The 16,090-nt window shown below is 39.9% G+C and overlaps 1 protein-coding gene across 1 annotated transcript in view; it reads right to left on the reverse strand.

Moving 5' to 3' along the window:
- Positions 1 to 16,090, reverse strand: part of cdh16 (cadherin 16, KSP-cadherin) — a 75,260-nt gene that overhangs the window by 11,452 nt on the left and 47,718 nt on the right. The window contains exons 13-14 of the mRNA XM_056461985.1: positions 13,085 to 13,326; positions 8,986 to 9,116 (exon numbers count right to left, since the gene is read on the reverse strand). Coding sequence (XP_056317960.1) covers positions 8,986 to 9,116; positions 13,085 to 13,326 — 373 coding nt within the window. The remainder of the gene's footprint in view (positions 1 to 8,985; positions 9,117 to 13,084; positions 13,327 to 16,090) is intronic.

The raw sequence follows: 16,090 nt of genomic DNA on the forward strand, positions 1-16,090 counted from the left end.
ATATCTTTAGGAATATAAACACAATACATTTAAATCCAAGTTATTGCAAAAAATACAGTAATACAATTACAAACTACAAAATTCCTGCTAAATTTAATATTTCTTTACGTTTCACTTGATTTTTTCCAGTATATAACATTTTAATATTTTTTTTCTCCCAACATATTAATATGTTTGTATTAAATTTTGGCAGAAGGTAGATTTTTACGATGAATCATCTGTTGAACTGCATCCCAATCATCACAAATACTAAAGAAGACCTATTGGAACCCGCATCGATTCAAGATTCAAAATCAGTCAAGTTTGTTGAAGGAAAAAACATGGTTTGGGGTTACATTCAGTATGGCGGTGTGCAAGAGATCTGCAACATTGGAGTGGATGGCAACATCAACAGCCTGAGGTATCAAGACATGTGTACTGCCTATTACATTACAAACTACAGGAGAGGGCAAATTCTCCAGCAGGATAGCGCTCCTTCTCATACTTCAGCCTCCCAAAGTTCCTGAAAGCAAAGAAAGTCAAGGTGCTCCTGGATTGGCCAGCCAAGTCACCAGACATGAACATTATTGAGCATGCCTTGAGTAAGATAGAGGAGGAGGCCCTGCAGATGAATCCAAAGAATCTTGATGAACTCTGGGAGTCCTGCAAGAACGCTTTCTTTGCTATTCCAGAGGACTTTATTAATAAGTTATTTGAGTGATTGCAGAGATGTCTGGATGCAGACGTCCAATATAATGGGAGTCATACACATACAGTATATTAATTCTTTTTCCACTTTTTCCATGACTTTATATTCCATACTGTACATTATTTCTGTTAAGTGACAAGACTTTTGTCTAAGCAAAGTCAGACCTTACTGTCCTATTTAAATAATTAAAAATCAAGGCATGATCATATTTTATTTTGGTAAAATAAATGTAATCTAATTACATTATAAAACTGCCTAAAAACAGTAAAATGTCTCTGTAAATCAATTTTAAAGGGCAAATATTGCAACTTGAAGTAAAAATAAAATAAAAATCTCTGACACTGCTGACCATGGTTTCTGTCAAATTTCACTGCTTTTAAAATATTCATATACATTTTTGAAAAGCGTGTAGTGTAATTGTTATGAAGCGGACAGGAGACAGAGGTAAGGAAACGTTAGGGTGTTTATTAAATGACAACAAGGAGCACATGAAGGATAGCCAGGAGGATCAGGAATGATGTTGGGGTCTTTTCCTCCGTGGCTGGGTAACAGGAATACACGAGGATGGACAGCACACACCAGATACAGCTGACAGAGGATGACACAGACTTGGAAGGACTGGAAGACAGGACGATTCGGGAGGACCAGGAAGACTAGGAGGAATACAAAGAGAACAGGTAAGTAAATCGTTTGTTTTAGCTGAGGATGACTACGCTGAGTGGTCGCTCAGTTGTCCGCTTTCGTCGAGACGAGCCCGGACAATGAGCGACTGGAGTGCTGTGCTTTTATCTGGTGCTCGTGAATGTGATGCAGCTGTGTGCTCATTAGAAGTCAGGTGATGGTGATCTTCGTGAGTGGGGGTCGTGAGAGCCTGACCAATCCATGACAGTACCCCCCTCCCCAGGGCCCGCTCCTGAGGGCCGACACCTCCGACGCCGTGGTGGTCTCCCTCTGCCTCTAGGCGCTGGGAACTCAGGGTGGCTCTCATGAAACTCCACCATGAGACTAGGATCGAGAATATCAGCTCTGGGAACCCATGTCCTTTCTTCGGGGCCGTACCCTTCCCAGTCCACCAGGTACTCCAACTGGCCACCACGACGTCGGGAACGCAAGATCTCCTTCACTGCGTAGACGGCTCCTTCTTCTAGGAGCAGTGGAGGAGGGGGTTCCTCTTCGTGGTCAGGCTCTGTGGAGGGAAGAACAGGATCGTGATAGGGTTTCAGGAGTGATACGTGGAATGTAGGGTGAATACGGTAGTGAGAGGGTAATTGTAGTTTGTAGGTGACGGGGTTAACCTGTTCCACGATGGTGAAGGGACCAACAAATCGGGGACTTAACTTGCGAGAGGGCAGTCGCATGCGTATGTCCCGGGTGGATAGCCACACCTTTTGTCCGGGTGTGTATCTGGGTTCTTCAGACCTTCTCCTATCGGCGGTTACCTTGCTTCGACGGACTGCCCTCTGCAGATGTTGATGAGCCTCGTCCCAGACCCTCTCGCTCTCCCGGAACCAGTGATCCACTGCGGGGACATCAGATGGTTCGCCATCCCAGGGAAAGAGCGGTGGTTGGAAGCCCAGGACGCACTGGAATGGCGTGAGTCCGGTGGAGGGTTGCCGCAGTGAATTTTGGGCATATTCTGCCCAGCCCAAATACTGGCTCCAGGAGTTCTGGTGACCACTGCAGAAGGTCCTCAGGAACCGTCCCACCTCCTGAATCTTCCTCTCTGTCTGCCCGTTGGTTTGGGGATGATATCCAGAAGAGAGGCTGACGGCCACACCTAGGAGCTTGAAGAAGGCTTTCCATAGACGTGAGATGAACTGTGGACCTCTGTCCGACACAATATCTTCTGGAATACCAAATGACCTGAAGACTTGATTAAAGATATTGTCGGCAGTTTCAAAGGCTGTGGGAAGACCTTTCAGAGGGATTAGTTTGACAAACTTTGAGAATCTATCTACTATGACTAGAATACAGGTATTACCTTCTGACGAAGGGAGGTCAGTGATAAAGTCCACTCCTAGGTGTGACCAGGGACGGTTCGGAATCGGCAAGGGATGGAGCTTTCCAGCGGGTAGATGACGTGGGCTCTTGGATTGGGCACAGTCCTTACAGCCCTGAACATATTGCCTCACATCCCTTGCCATGTTTGGCCACCAGAATCGTTGGGATACTAGCGAGAGAGTATTGTTGATCCCTGGATGTCCAGTGCCTAGCGAGGTATGTAAGGAGTGGATCAGATCTACCCGGTGTTCAGGTGGTATGAACTGCCGATGAGGAGGGCATCCCGGCGGAGCAGGGGCTTCCGGAGTGGCAACGACTGGAGGAGCGTTCCAGGTGATCGGACAAATGGAGATGTGTTCGGGAAGAATCTTCGTTGGGAGTTCTTCATGATCGTGATGCTCGTGTAAACGAGAGAGAGCGTCTGCTCTTAGATTCTTGGGTCCTGGACGATAGGAAATGGAGAAATCAAAACGTGAGAAGAAAAGTGACCATCTGGCTTGACGTGGACATAGTCTCTTGGCCTCTTTGATGTATTGGAGGTTTTTGTGATCTGTGATCACCTGGAACGGATGTTTGGCTCCCTCCAACCAGTGACGCCACTCCTCCAAGGCTAGCTTGATTGCTAGAAGCTCCCTGTCTCCTATGCTGTAATTCTGCTCCGCCGGGCTCAACTTCCGAGAGAAATAGGCACAGGGATGCAGTCGGGGCGGTGTATCATGATGTTGAGATAATACTGCCCCGACGCCGGTGGTGGATGCGTCCACTTCCACCACGAAAGGAAGATTTGGGTCAGGATGAGTCAGGAGTGGGGCCCTTGTGAACTCCTTCTTAAGAAGGCGGAAGGCTGCGGCTGCTTCTTTGGTCCACTCCAGTCCTTTGGGTTTACCCTTGAGGAGATTAGTGAGAGGTGATGTAATCCTGCTGTAGTCCTTGATAAACCGTCTATAAAAGTTAGCAAACCCAAGAAACCTCTGGAGCTCCTTAATGGAAGTGGGTTCTGACCAGGATAGAACAGCCTCAATTTTCTTCCCATCCATACGTATACCGGTTTGGTCAATGATGTATCCCAAGAAATGAATCGACTTCTGGTGGAATGAGCATTTCTCCGCTTTGAGGTAGAGGTGATGTTCTCTCAATGTGTGTAGGACCTCCGCAACGTGTTGGCGATGTTCGGCCTCACTCCGGGAGTAAATGAGGATGTCATCTATGTACACTATTACACAGTGGTGAAGAAACTCCCGGAGGACTTCATGAATGAAGTTTTGGAATACGGAGGGGGCGTTGACCAGACCGTAAGGCATGACCTCATATTCATAGTGGCCAGTAGGGGTCACGAATGCTGTCTTCCATTGGTCCCCCTCACGTATTCTTATCAGATTATACGCGCTGCGGAGGTCCAATTTAGTGAAGACTTTAGCTTCTCGGAGCTGTTCCAAAGCGGCTGGTACCAGAGGAAGGGGATATCGGTATTTTACTGTACCGTTATTTAGGACCCTGTAGTCGATGCATGGACGCAGCCCTCCGTCCTTCTTGGCCACAAAGAAGAAGCTTGAGGCGGCTGGTGATTTTGAGTGACGTATGTACCCCTGACTCAGAGCTTCCCTTATGTAATCTTCCATTGCCTGATTCTCTGGAAGCGAGAGCGGGTAGATCCTACCTCTTGGCAACTGGGCATCTGGAACTAGGTCGATCGCGCAGTCCCATGGCCGATGCGGCGGTAGCTGGGAAGCTCTCTTGGGGCAGAAGACATCATGAAAGGAGCTGTACTCCTTAGGAATGTGGATAGACTGCTTCTCAGGAGGGCTCTCGACCGATGTTGCAAACAAAGAAATGGGGTTCCGACCTTGAAGAGGGAGATTTGGAAAACAGGCAGGTGTACATCCAGATCCCCATTTCTTTATCTCTCCTGTGCCCCAAGAGATGATGGGATCGTGCTTCACCAGCCACGGGCGCCCTAGAATGATGTCCATATTTGCACCCTCCAGAACCAGAAATTGAATCCTCTCTTGATGTAACAACCCCACTTGAAGAAGGATGTCTTCGCATTGTCGATGGATACGGGTCGAAGATCGAGTGCACTGGGTTATCGGTTGTATCTGGTATATATGCGAGGACGCCTCAGTACGGAGGTGGAGTTGACGACAGAGGGATTGGGAGATGAAGTTCCCTGCTGACCCGGAGTCGATGAGGGCTGTGACAAGGAGAGAAATAGAGGCAGTAGTTATTTGTACGGTGGTAGTAAGTGGTTTACATTGTTCAATATTCGTACTGAATACACTCACTGAAGTCCGAATGGGACGAAGGGGACACTCCATACGGGTGTGTCCACTGACACCGCAGTATAGACACAGACCCCGGGTCAGCCTCCTCTGTCGTTCCGCTGATGTCAGTCTTCCAGACTCTATTATCATGGGTTCTGGTTCTGGAGAGGCTGTTGACTCAGGCGATTGGAGGAGTGCAGACGAGGGGGTGATGGTGTCCTGTGATAGGAACGGAGACGATCGGAACATCGGAGAGAATGTTGGATGAATCTCTCCAGACCCATTGTATCATCTAATGTGGCCAGTTGGATTCGGAGAGTGGGTTCCAAGCCGAGCCGGTACGTGGTCAACAACGATCTCTCATTCCATCCACTTGCAGCTGCTAGAGTGCGAAACCGGAGAGCATATTCCTGTGTAGATAGAGTACCTTGCTTTAGATGATACAGCTGCTCTCCAGCGGCTACTTCCCCATCAGAACGTCCAAACACCTCTTTGAAATACTCCGTGAAGGTAGTGATGGAATTCATGACCGGCCCGGCTTGGTTCCAGATCGTCTCAGCCCATTTAAGTGCAGGTCCAGAGAGTAGAGATACGATGTAGGCGATCTTCGACTTATCTGTGGGATATAGAGAAGGTTGCATTTCGAATATGAGGGAACATTGTAACAGAAAACCATTGCACTCCCCCGCTCCGCCTGAGTAGGGCGCTGGTCGGGCCATGGGACTGGAAGGAAGGGCCGAAGAAGAAACTGTGGAGGCGGAAGTGCTCGGTGCTGGTGGTGCGTTGGAAAGTGGAGCTGGTGGCTGTAGAATCCGCTTCAACTGGTCCACCAGCTCTTGAAGGTGATCGGGGGTGCTCATGTTGTCGTCGTTATGGGTCCGGGCTTCTGTTATGAAGCGGACAGGAGACAGAGGTAAGGAAACGTTAGGGTGTTTATTAAATGACAACAAGGAGCACATGAAGGATAGCCAGGAGGATCAGGAATGATGTTGGGGTCTTTTCCTCCGTGGCTGGGTAACAGGAATACACGAGGATGGACAGCACACACCAGATACAGCTGACAGAGGATGACACAGACTTGGAAGGACTGGAAGACAGGACGATTCGGGAGGACCAGGAAGACTAGGAGGAATACAAAGAGAACAGGTAAGTAAATCGTTTGTTTTAGCTGAGGATGACTACGCTGAGTGGTCGCTCAGTTGTCCGCTTTCGTCGAGACGAGCCCGGACAATGAGCGACTGGAGTGCTGTGCTTTTATCTGGTGCTCGTGAATGTGATGCAGCTGTGTGCTCATTAGAAGTCAGGTGATGGTGATCTTCGTGAGTGGGGGTCGTGAGAGCCTGACCAATCCATGACAGTAATTTATTTCCTTCAGCCTATGTAACCCTCTCTGTCTATTTTTATAAATCTTTCCTCAGCCCAGAGTGCAATAAAGTCCTTGAAGGTCAACATCTCGAAGCATGTGTATTATTTTTCTATTTCATCTACAATGTCTTCATTTCTCTGTCCTCCCTCTCATTTTTGACCCTCTTTCAACACTCAAGACCACGCATAAGACAGGGAATAGTGAGTCATATCTCTTGTTCTCGTCTCATCTCTCTGCTTTCGTTCTCCCCCATAAACATTTGTGACTATGCATTCTGGACTGATTTCTCATCTAAAAACGGCAAACGTAATGGGAGTGTGAACTGAATGACCTTCATACCTCAAGTCTCTGATCTGCTCCCTGCCTTCAGGTATGAGGAGGAATAGATACAGACACACACATGTTGGTTTAGGTACTTTACGGGGACTCTCTGTAAGTGTAATGTAATTTTTACAGTAAAAGTTATTATATGGCTATAAACCACCCCTACCTCTAAATAGGTAGGTAAATATATACACACAATAAATAAATAAATAAATAAATAAATAAATACACACAGTAAATAAATGAATGTATACACAATAAATAAATAAATAAATAAATATAAACACACAATAAATAAATATACAGAAAATAAATACATAAACAAATAAATAAATAAAAGACAAAATAAATAAATAAATACACAATAAATAAATAAGTAAATAAACTAATTAATTAATTAATTAACACACAAAATAGGCAAGTAAATATGCACACAATAAATAAATAAATAAATATATACAGAATAAATAAATAAATACACAAAATAAATAAATAAAAACACAAAATAAATAAACAAAATTCACAATATTTTTCAGACATTTTTTATAATTTACAATCCCAATTTTGATGTTCAATATAATTAGCCCCCCTAAGGCATTTTTTTTTGATTGGCTACAAAACAAACCACTGTTGCCCAATGACTTGCCTAATTCAGATACAACCTAGTAAACATCAGTGTTGGGCAATAATGAGTTACTGGTAATGTGTTACTGCACGGGCATTACTTTTAACAGTAACTAATACTGAAACACGTTACTTTTTCAAGTATATTACCTGCGTTACTGTTACAATATGATGCGTTTGTCCATTACCTGGTGAGTTCATTAATTTTGGCTACAGTCTAGCCCACATCTTTCTGTGAGAGACTAAATGCGTGCAAGTGTTGTACAAGTGCTGTTATACAAGAGTATATTTTTTTACTTTGGATATACACATCTTACTTTAATTTGTGGTCAGTTTGAAAATTGCTCATCGATTTCAGTTTTGAGCAGCTGTTATGTTTTTGTTTTGTTTAAAAAGCATAAAATTTATAATTGTCTACAATAGCAGTTTTTTGGTGCTGAGTTTCACCAAATTGATTCTGAATGATAATTTAGATTACTTTCATTTATTTATTTTATAAAGATTTTGTGTTTGTTGTATTTTGTTGCTAGTTTTCATACTCAAGCTGTGAAGAAACATGTTTAAGGGTTAAATACAACAACTTTTATGACGCTGAAGCAAATTTCTGAAATTATTATTCAGCTGGTTTATCACCTTGTGATATTTTCATTTCTGAGCTGCAGGTCCGACTTAAATAAGTCAGTGTTTAAAAATTACTTCTTTATTCAAGTGTGTCTTGTGCTTTAGTTGTGAGAATGCAAATTAATTAGAACTGTAAAGTTGATCAACAGTGTTTTCTCCATGCAACACTGAAGTGACATTATAAGCGCATTACCGCGAGCATGTTCTTTGGAAATGTAACTCCTAAATGACTTTTAACAGTAATGCATTACTTTTTGGTGTAAGTAATTAATAAAGTAATTGAGTTACTTTTGGAATGCAGTAACAAGTAACTGTAACTAGTTACTATTTTTCAGTAATTAACACAACACTCCTTAACATACAGTAATTAACCTAGTTAAGCTTTTAAATTGCACTTTAAGCTGAATACTAGTCTCTTGCCAAATAATATCTTCATGCCAAAGACAAAAGAAAATAGTTATCAGAAAGTCTTTATTAAAACTATTATGTTTTGAAAATCTTTGAAAAATCTTCTGTTTGTTAAACACTTGGAAAATATTTGATTTTGATTACAGTAATTGAAAATATTACTGTACATTATTAGCCATTTTCTTCATGGGGAACAAAAATGTCCCCACAAGGTCTAAAAAGACTGGTATCACTGTTGGTCCCCACCATGTGATAAATACCAGGTTACACACACACACACACACACACACACACACACACACACACACACACACACACACACACACACACACACACATACACACACACACACACACACAGCATCTCAGCTGGTGACTCATTCAATGCCAGTTATAATGTTTGAGATTTTTCTCAAGGCGTGTGGATGTGGCCCAGAGTTTTCAATGAGATTTGATAGTGAATAGAGGCTGTCACAGCATCTTGAAATGTCAAGTGTCTCTGCAGCACTGCTGATTTTGAAAAAGCGAGAGCTGAGGGATGTTGATTTTCCCAGATGTCTCGCACTGATAGCATCTTCTTCTTGTACTTGCTCTGTATAATAACTTTGGTTTGATGGACACGTTTTCTCAAACAAACAACATGAATTGACAAACCTTCCAGAGAGAGAAGAGAGGGAAAAAAATATGTCTTACGGCCATCTTCTGCCACCACCTCCATGGTATAGGTGTGGTTCTCCTCTCTGTCCAAAGCCTGGACTGTCTTGAGCTCTCCTGAATATTTCCCGATGGAGAAATACCTCTTTGTGTCTCCTCTCAGCGAATACCTGAAAAGTTGAAGTCAGAATTATTATCGCCTAATTAGCGCATAATTATTATTATTTTTCTTTTTTTAGATATTTTCCCAAATGATGTTTAACAGAGCAAGGAAATTTTCACAGTACGTTTGATAATATTTTTTCTTCTGGAGAAAGTCTTATTTGTTTTATTTTGGCTAGAATAAAAGCAGTTTTAAAATTTTTAAACAGCATTTTAAATTATTAGCCCCTTTAAGCTATATATTTTTTTTGATAGTCTACAGAACAAACCATTGTTATAGAATAACTTGCCTAATTACTCTAACCTGCCTGGTTAACCTAATTAACCTAGTTAAGTCTTTGAATGTCACTTTAAGCTGTATAAAAGTGTCTTGAAAAATATCTAGTCAAATATTATTTACTGTCATCATGACAAAGATAAAATAAATCAGTTATTAGAAATGAGTTATTAAAACTATTATGCTTAGAAATGTGTTGAAAAAAATCTTCTCTCCATTTAAACAGAACTTTGGGAAAAAAGTAAACAGAGGGGCTAATAATTTAGGGGGGTAATAATTCTGACTTCAACTGTTTACATAAAACTTGACATATGACATATTATTATAACTCAAACGATCTTGAATAAAATACATTAGAGTTTGTTCAGAGATAAAAGCAGCAAATAGGTTAAAAGTGATAAAAGGTTTGTTTCTTAAGCACTAAAACTGTGTATTAGGATGATCTCTGACGAATCATGTGACCTTGAAAACCAGAGTAATACTAATAAAAGAAACATTAAAACATGTAGTAACTACTGTTAGTTGTTATCTTAAATGGTAATAATATGCATTACTATTACAGTTTCATGAAATGGTTTGACTGGAATCTATTTGATCAAGTTTTCTTGTGACAGTCCTCTGATTTCCTGTATTAAATACTTCCCCTGCTGTTTAGATGAAGAAGCATAATCAGTCATCAGTCATGTCATGTTCATAAAATTATCTGGACGCATCTGAACGGCAGGACAGCACCTGCTTGTACATTGTGGCCAATCCACAAACTGATCAGGCCACAATACTGGATAATGACAGTATTTGTTGGCATAGAAACATTTGCCACTTTAAATGCCACTTTTACTTCTGCATATTTTCTTTTTGGTATTTCAGTGTCTTCATTTTTGTTTTTAAATGTTGAGTTGTATATATACACACACACACGCACGCACGCACGCACGCACGCACGCACGCACACACACACACACACACACACACTTGAAGTCAGAACTATCTGATAATATTTTTTTCTTATTTGTTTTATCTCGGCTAAAATAAAAGCAGTTTTAAATTTTTTTTGCCATTTTAAGGTCAAAATTATTAGCCCCTTTCAGCTATATATTTTTTTGATAGTCTACAGAACAAACCATCATTATACAATAACTTGCCTAATTACCTTAACCTGCCTAGTTAACCTAGTTAACCTAGTTAAGCCTTTAAATGTCACTTTAAGCTGTATAGAAGTGTCTTGATAAAAATCTAGTAAAATATTATTCACTGTCATCATGGCACAGATAAAATAAATCAGTTATTAGAAATGAGTTATTAAAACTATTATATTTAGAAATGTGTTGAAAAGATCTTCTCTCCGTTAAACAGAAATTGGGTAAAAAAATAAACAGGGGGGCTAATAATTCTGACTTCAACTGTATATATATCATGGTGTAAATGTAATTGTCAAATTCAGTCCATAAAATAAAACAATAAAAAAGTGTGCTTTCCAGAACCCTTGATTTATCTGATCCTGTGTGGTGAAATGAATGACCAGTTTCCATCCAAGCTTCTCATGTATTGTCATCTATTTTCTCTAACTTTTCTACAGGTTTTGCATTAGGATACTGCAAGTATTCTTGGTGTTCATACAACACATTGCATAGACAGTTACTATTTTAATATTGAAATACTTTAAAAGCGAATGAATTGTGAAGCCAAATGGAAAGCAATTGATGTTCTTTGTAAATGTGTGCACTCAACGGGAAAAAAACGAGTAATAGCTGAAAATATAACAAGATTATTTCAGACAAAATCAAACAGAAAGGTCTGCAATATGCATTAAAATGATACATTCAGGATGTAAAAGTGACTTGAAATGAAGTAAACAGAATAAAGATCAAAGTTATAGCCTACAAATCTCAAGGCAAAACTGAACTTCAACAAAAAAAGCCAACAAAAGGCTGAACTTCAACAAAAAAAAAAAACGGTGATTTCTCGCATATCAACAATGAGTGACATAAGTAGATCTTTATAGGTTAAAAACAACTGTCTATACTGTAGATGACATCTTTAGTGTGATCGACTTAAAATCAAAATACAATTTGTGTTGTACAGACAACAGTAAGACATCATTTGAAGTTGTAAAAGGTCTACTTTTTGTGTACTGTATATTGACCAAAAAAAAAAAAAACGTGCTTTTGTAAAATAAAGAAAACAAATGGTGTACTTTCTGCCATCTTTATAGATTTTAATGACAAAAGTATATGTGAATTTTTTATATGCCTATCCCTAGTGGTTGTAAAAAAATTTCAAGGAGGGGTGGGGAGTTGGGTGGTGTCCTGTAGCTACACACAATGATAACTACGTAAATAGATCTAAATACATTATTAGTTTGAGAAAATGCTTTTTTAAATAAACACCAACCATTAACAATCTGAAGTGTGTCATTTTTAAGAAAATCATGAAATTAAAGTGGACAATTCATTGACAATGTTAGTATTTGACTACCAGAAACTGCTTGATTGACTAAAAATAAATGTACCTTCATATTTACAACACTTTGTTTACCTTACGTAGCCAAACTACATCAGCTTTTTTATATAAACTGACATAATATCAGAAAGAATATCTTACAATCAGATTAAATCAACAAAATTCCTCTCGACACAACAAAGATGGCAAAGAAAAAAATTTAAGTTAGCATTTAGACAAATTTACTGGTTATTTATAAATTGACTGTTTAACAAGGCGTAGGAGGTGGCATGAATGCAATGAAATTAAGTATAAAAATGTAATGAGATTTGAAACTGAAACCGCCGGAAGGTTAAAACCACAAGAAGTCAAGTCTCTGTCACTGAATGATTCATTTATTTGAGTTGTTCGAACAGCAGATTCATTCACAAATGTCTTTCTGAATGGACGACTGAATTAATAATCTCAAAGCAAAGCTCAAGATTCATTCATAAACAAAACATGGTACGGAGATGCACAGCAGCTGAGCTGTTTGGAAGCATCTTTGAGAAAACGAAGTAACATTTGCACAACAGTGATTCTAAAAATGCATCACATCATTTGCGTTCTGATTTTAGGGATAATAATAGCAGTTCATTTTAAAAGCAGGGAACCTACAATCTGCTGTAACTTAGATATTAATGGTGAAACTTGGGTCGCTAATGTTAGCAAGCCTTGTTAACTGTTTTACAGTAAATATAGAACAGCTTATGTTACACTCACGTCAAGCCGTCTAAACTGTTCTGAAACAGCAGGTACAGCATACATAATATTAAACAACTAAATATGTTCTCTTCTTTTTAAAGAATTGCTCTCTTAGACATTTTGACAATCACGTGAAATGACACACTGTATTGCGCTTGTGCGTGTCGCCTTATTACAATCCCGAGTTCTGATTGGTCAATCGTCGTTGTTTAATACCATAAATGGAGACTTTTAACATTTAATTTGCATGATAAGTTTTGCATTACACACACTGTTGTTAATCTAAAGGGGATGATAAGGGGGGATGGTGGTTTTACAAAGGGGATGCTTTTGTCATTTTTTTCCAAAAAAATGGCAGATAGCAATGGGGAGCACTTTACATCAGCATTATGACTGATCAGATCATCTGTCAATCAAACTCTTGCCGAATGGTAAACATAATGTACAAACACTATTTTAACTGTGTTTGGTGGCTACTGCATATTTACTAGCGATTCAAATAATTAAATACCTTACCTGATTGGATGAGAGTCAGGGTCATAGCCTCTGATAGTGGCAATAACCCGTCCTGGCTCCTCCCCTTCTCTGACAGTGACCTCATAGTGGCTTTGAGACAAAACAGGACCTTCATTGATGTCATCAATGAAAATGGTTACAGTGGCTGTAGATGCAGGACCGTATCTGCCCCGCACCAGAGCGACAGGGTTCTGAGCGCTCAGCACAAGTATATACTCATTCTCACGCTCAAAGTCCAGCACCTACAACACAAGTGACCAATGGACATACTGTTAATACAGTCCTGCTTTGTCCTTATACCTGAAGGTTTATTTCTAGTCAAAATGAAGCCCCTTTTTGACTCCCCAAAAGCATAGCAAAAGAATAAAAAGCAGTGATCTGACTTTCAGGCAGTTCTCTCAATAATCTGTTCCAGCACACTGTAGTCAAGGACAAAATCACACTGTATGATTGTGTCTCTCGCTAGTCATCACTACGTGTCAACCTGCATTTCTAAAGGTAAAAATAGTTCAAATCATATTCTGAGTGACCCATTGTGGGATGATGTCATTCATCATACTGAAGATATATCTTTGGATGCGTACATCTTTGCTGACGTCATTCTGACTTTAAGTCACACATTGGGCTGTCTTCCAGGAAAACATGAATATAAACGAAAGGTAACAGAAGGCGTATAAATGTAGATCTGGGACAGGGTCATAATGACATGTCATTACTCCTCGTGTCAAAACACTCTGTTTGTTCATAACAGTCCAATCTTTTCATTCCTATTTCTCATTTAACTTAATTGTCAACTATTCACCATTAACGATGTTTGATAAAAAAAAATCATCGGCAGCAACAACAACCAAAATCTCAATAAAACCGAAAACAAATTAGGATGTCAATTGTGATGGTGCAAATGCAGTGCTTCCAGCAGGTTTGAAATATACTTGTGGTGGTAGCCGTATTGAAACACACCATTTACCCACATCACATAAATAGTTGACTGTATGCGACAAAACACAAAACAAAATTAAATTTTTACTAATAATCGTATTTAATTTGACATGTTATTATTATGTTTCTGTTCAATGGGTTAAAGTAAAAAATACTGTTAAAAAAAGACTGAAGTAAAAAAAGAAATACTTTTATGCTATTCAGGAGCCATGTGCACCCACTGACAGGTAAAATCATCTCTCTTCTCTCTCTTTCAAGTTCAAAGCAAACTTGAATACCAAAGCATTTTAGACATGTATATAAATAGCCTATGTAATATATCAACATCCTCAAATGAATAAATAATCAGCAAATGAGAAATAAAGGACAGAAAAGGGAATAGAAAACAAGTAGATTTTCTAAATAAGGCAAATGCGTTGATTAACCATTACTAATGATGTACATATGTTTTGCAGCCAGTTTAGATGTCATTTTGTCCTCTCCGAGTATACACTCTCAGAAATAAAGGTACAGGAGCTGTCACTGGGGCAGTACCTTTTCAAAAGATACATATTTGTACCCAAAGAGTCCACAGTAGTACCTCAAAGGTACATATTAGAGCCCAAATGTATAGCTAAAACGTACCTTTGAGGTACCATTGTGGACCCTTCTGGTACAAATATGTGCCTTTTGAAAGGGTACTGCCCCAGTGACAGCTGCTGTACCTTTATTTCTGAGAGTGTATAGTTTTTCTGAGTCATTTAGATTAAGTAATCTATTATTTACTTTTTCTCTCAGTATCACAGCTGTGTGTGCACTGTCAGCTGTGAAACCAGGCAGAAAGTAGTCTTTAATAAAAGAGCAATGCATAGGAGCTTTAGAAAGCGAAAGCAAAAGTTGAATTCCAGGTATTTTAGGAGATTTAGAAACCCGAACCGAGTCCTAAAAATGCACATCTCTGCGGGTCTGAGGAGCATGTGAATCTGTCTGCACGATTGTTGACAGGTCTCGCAGGCACAGAATGAAATTATTAAACGAGAACATTTTCTACTACTTAATCCATCGTGGATGTTTGTTATATTGAACAGATACAAAAAGTGTAAAAGGATGTTAATAATAGTAAAAAAAAGTGTCACTACATTTACTTGGGCGGCCGTTAATATACCTGGGCGGCCCGCCCAAGTAATGTATGTGTGGGAAGCGCTGAAATACTACATCTGTGTTTCCATCTGCTTCCAGAAAGAAGAAAACGAGAGAGAAAGATTGAAGTCTGAAGTCAGAGAGTAAGAGAGAAAAAGAATAATGGTTCTGACTGGAAGTGAACAGCATTGCTGTTTTCCCACTAGTAATATGACATGTAACATCAACTTAATTTAATTCTTTCAATAACTTAATTCACTTATATTTTATTAAGCAGACAACATTCTGACCAGACCCTGAAGTTCTGTCCTTTTTTGCCTGTATTCCAGCTGTCATCCAATCCAACCAATCACTTGACCTCAAAAGTGTAAAACTGGCACGTACAAATGGCAATCAGGATGGCTAGTAGTGACTGATGACCATTTATAACATCCAGCCCAGATTGGTAGAAAACATGAGGTTCAGCCAACATTTTTGCGAAACATAAAATACACTGTGGTGGTGCAGTGGGTAGCGCTGTTCCTTCACAGCAAGATCGCTGGTTCGAGCATCGGTTGGGTCAGTCGGCATTACTGTGTGGAGTTTCCATGTTCTCCCCTTGTTTGCGTGGGTTTCCTCCGAGTGCTCCGGTTTCCCACACAAGTCCAAAGACATGTGGTATAGGTGAATTGGGTAAGCTGAATTGGTCATAGTGTATGTGTGTGAATGAGAGTATATGGATGTTTCCCAGTGATGGGTTGCAGCTGGAAAGGCATCCGCTGCATGAAACATATACTGGATAAGTTGGTGGTTCATTCCGCTGTGGCAACCCCTGATTAATAAAGGGACTAAGCCAAAAAGAAAAAGAATGAATAAAATACATTGTTCTGAGTATGTTTTGTTGCAAATGATGATTGAGGGTGCTTTCTACGATTTTATTTCTATTTGTGAATCTGAAATGTTACTTAA

The sequence above is a fragment of the Danio aesculapii genome, chromosome 7, assembly GCF_903798145.1.
Source record: "Danio aesculapii chromosome 7, fDanAes4.1, whole genome shotgun sequence".
Classification (NCBI taxonomy): domain Eukaryota; kingdom Metazoa; phylum Chordata; class Actinopteri; order Cypriniformes; family Danionidae; genus Danio; species Danio aesculapii.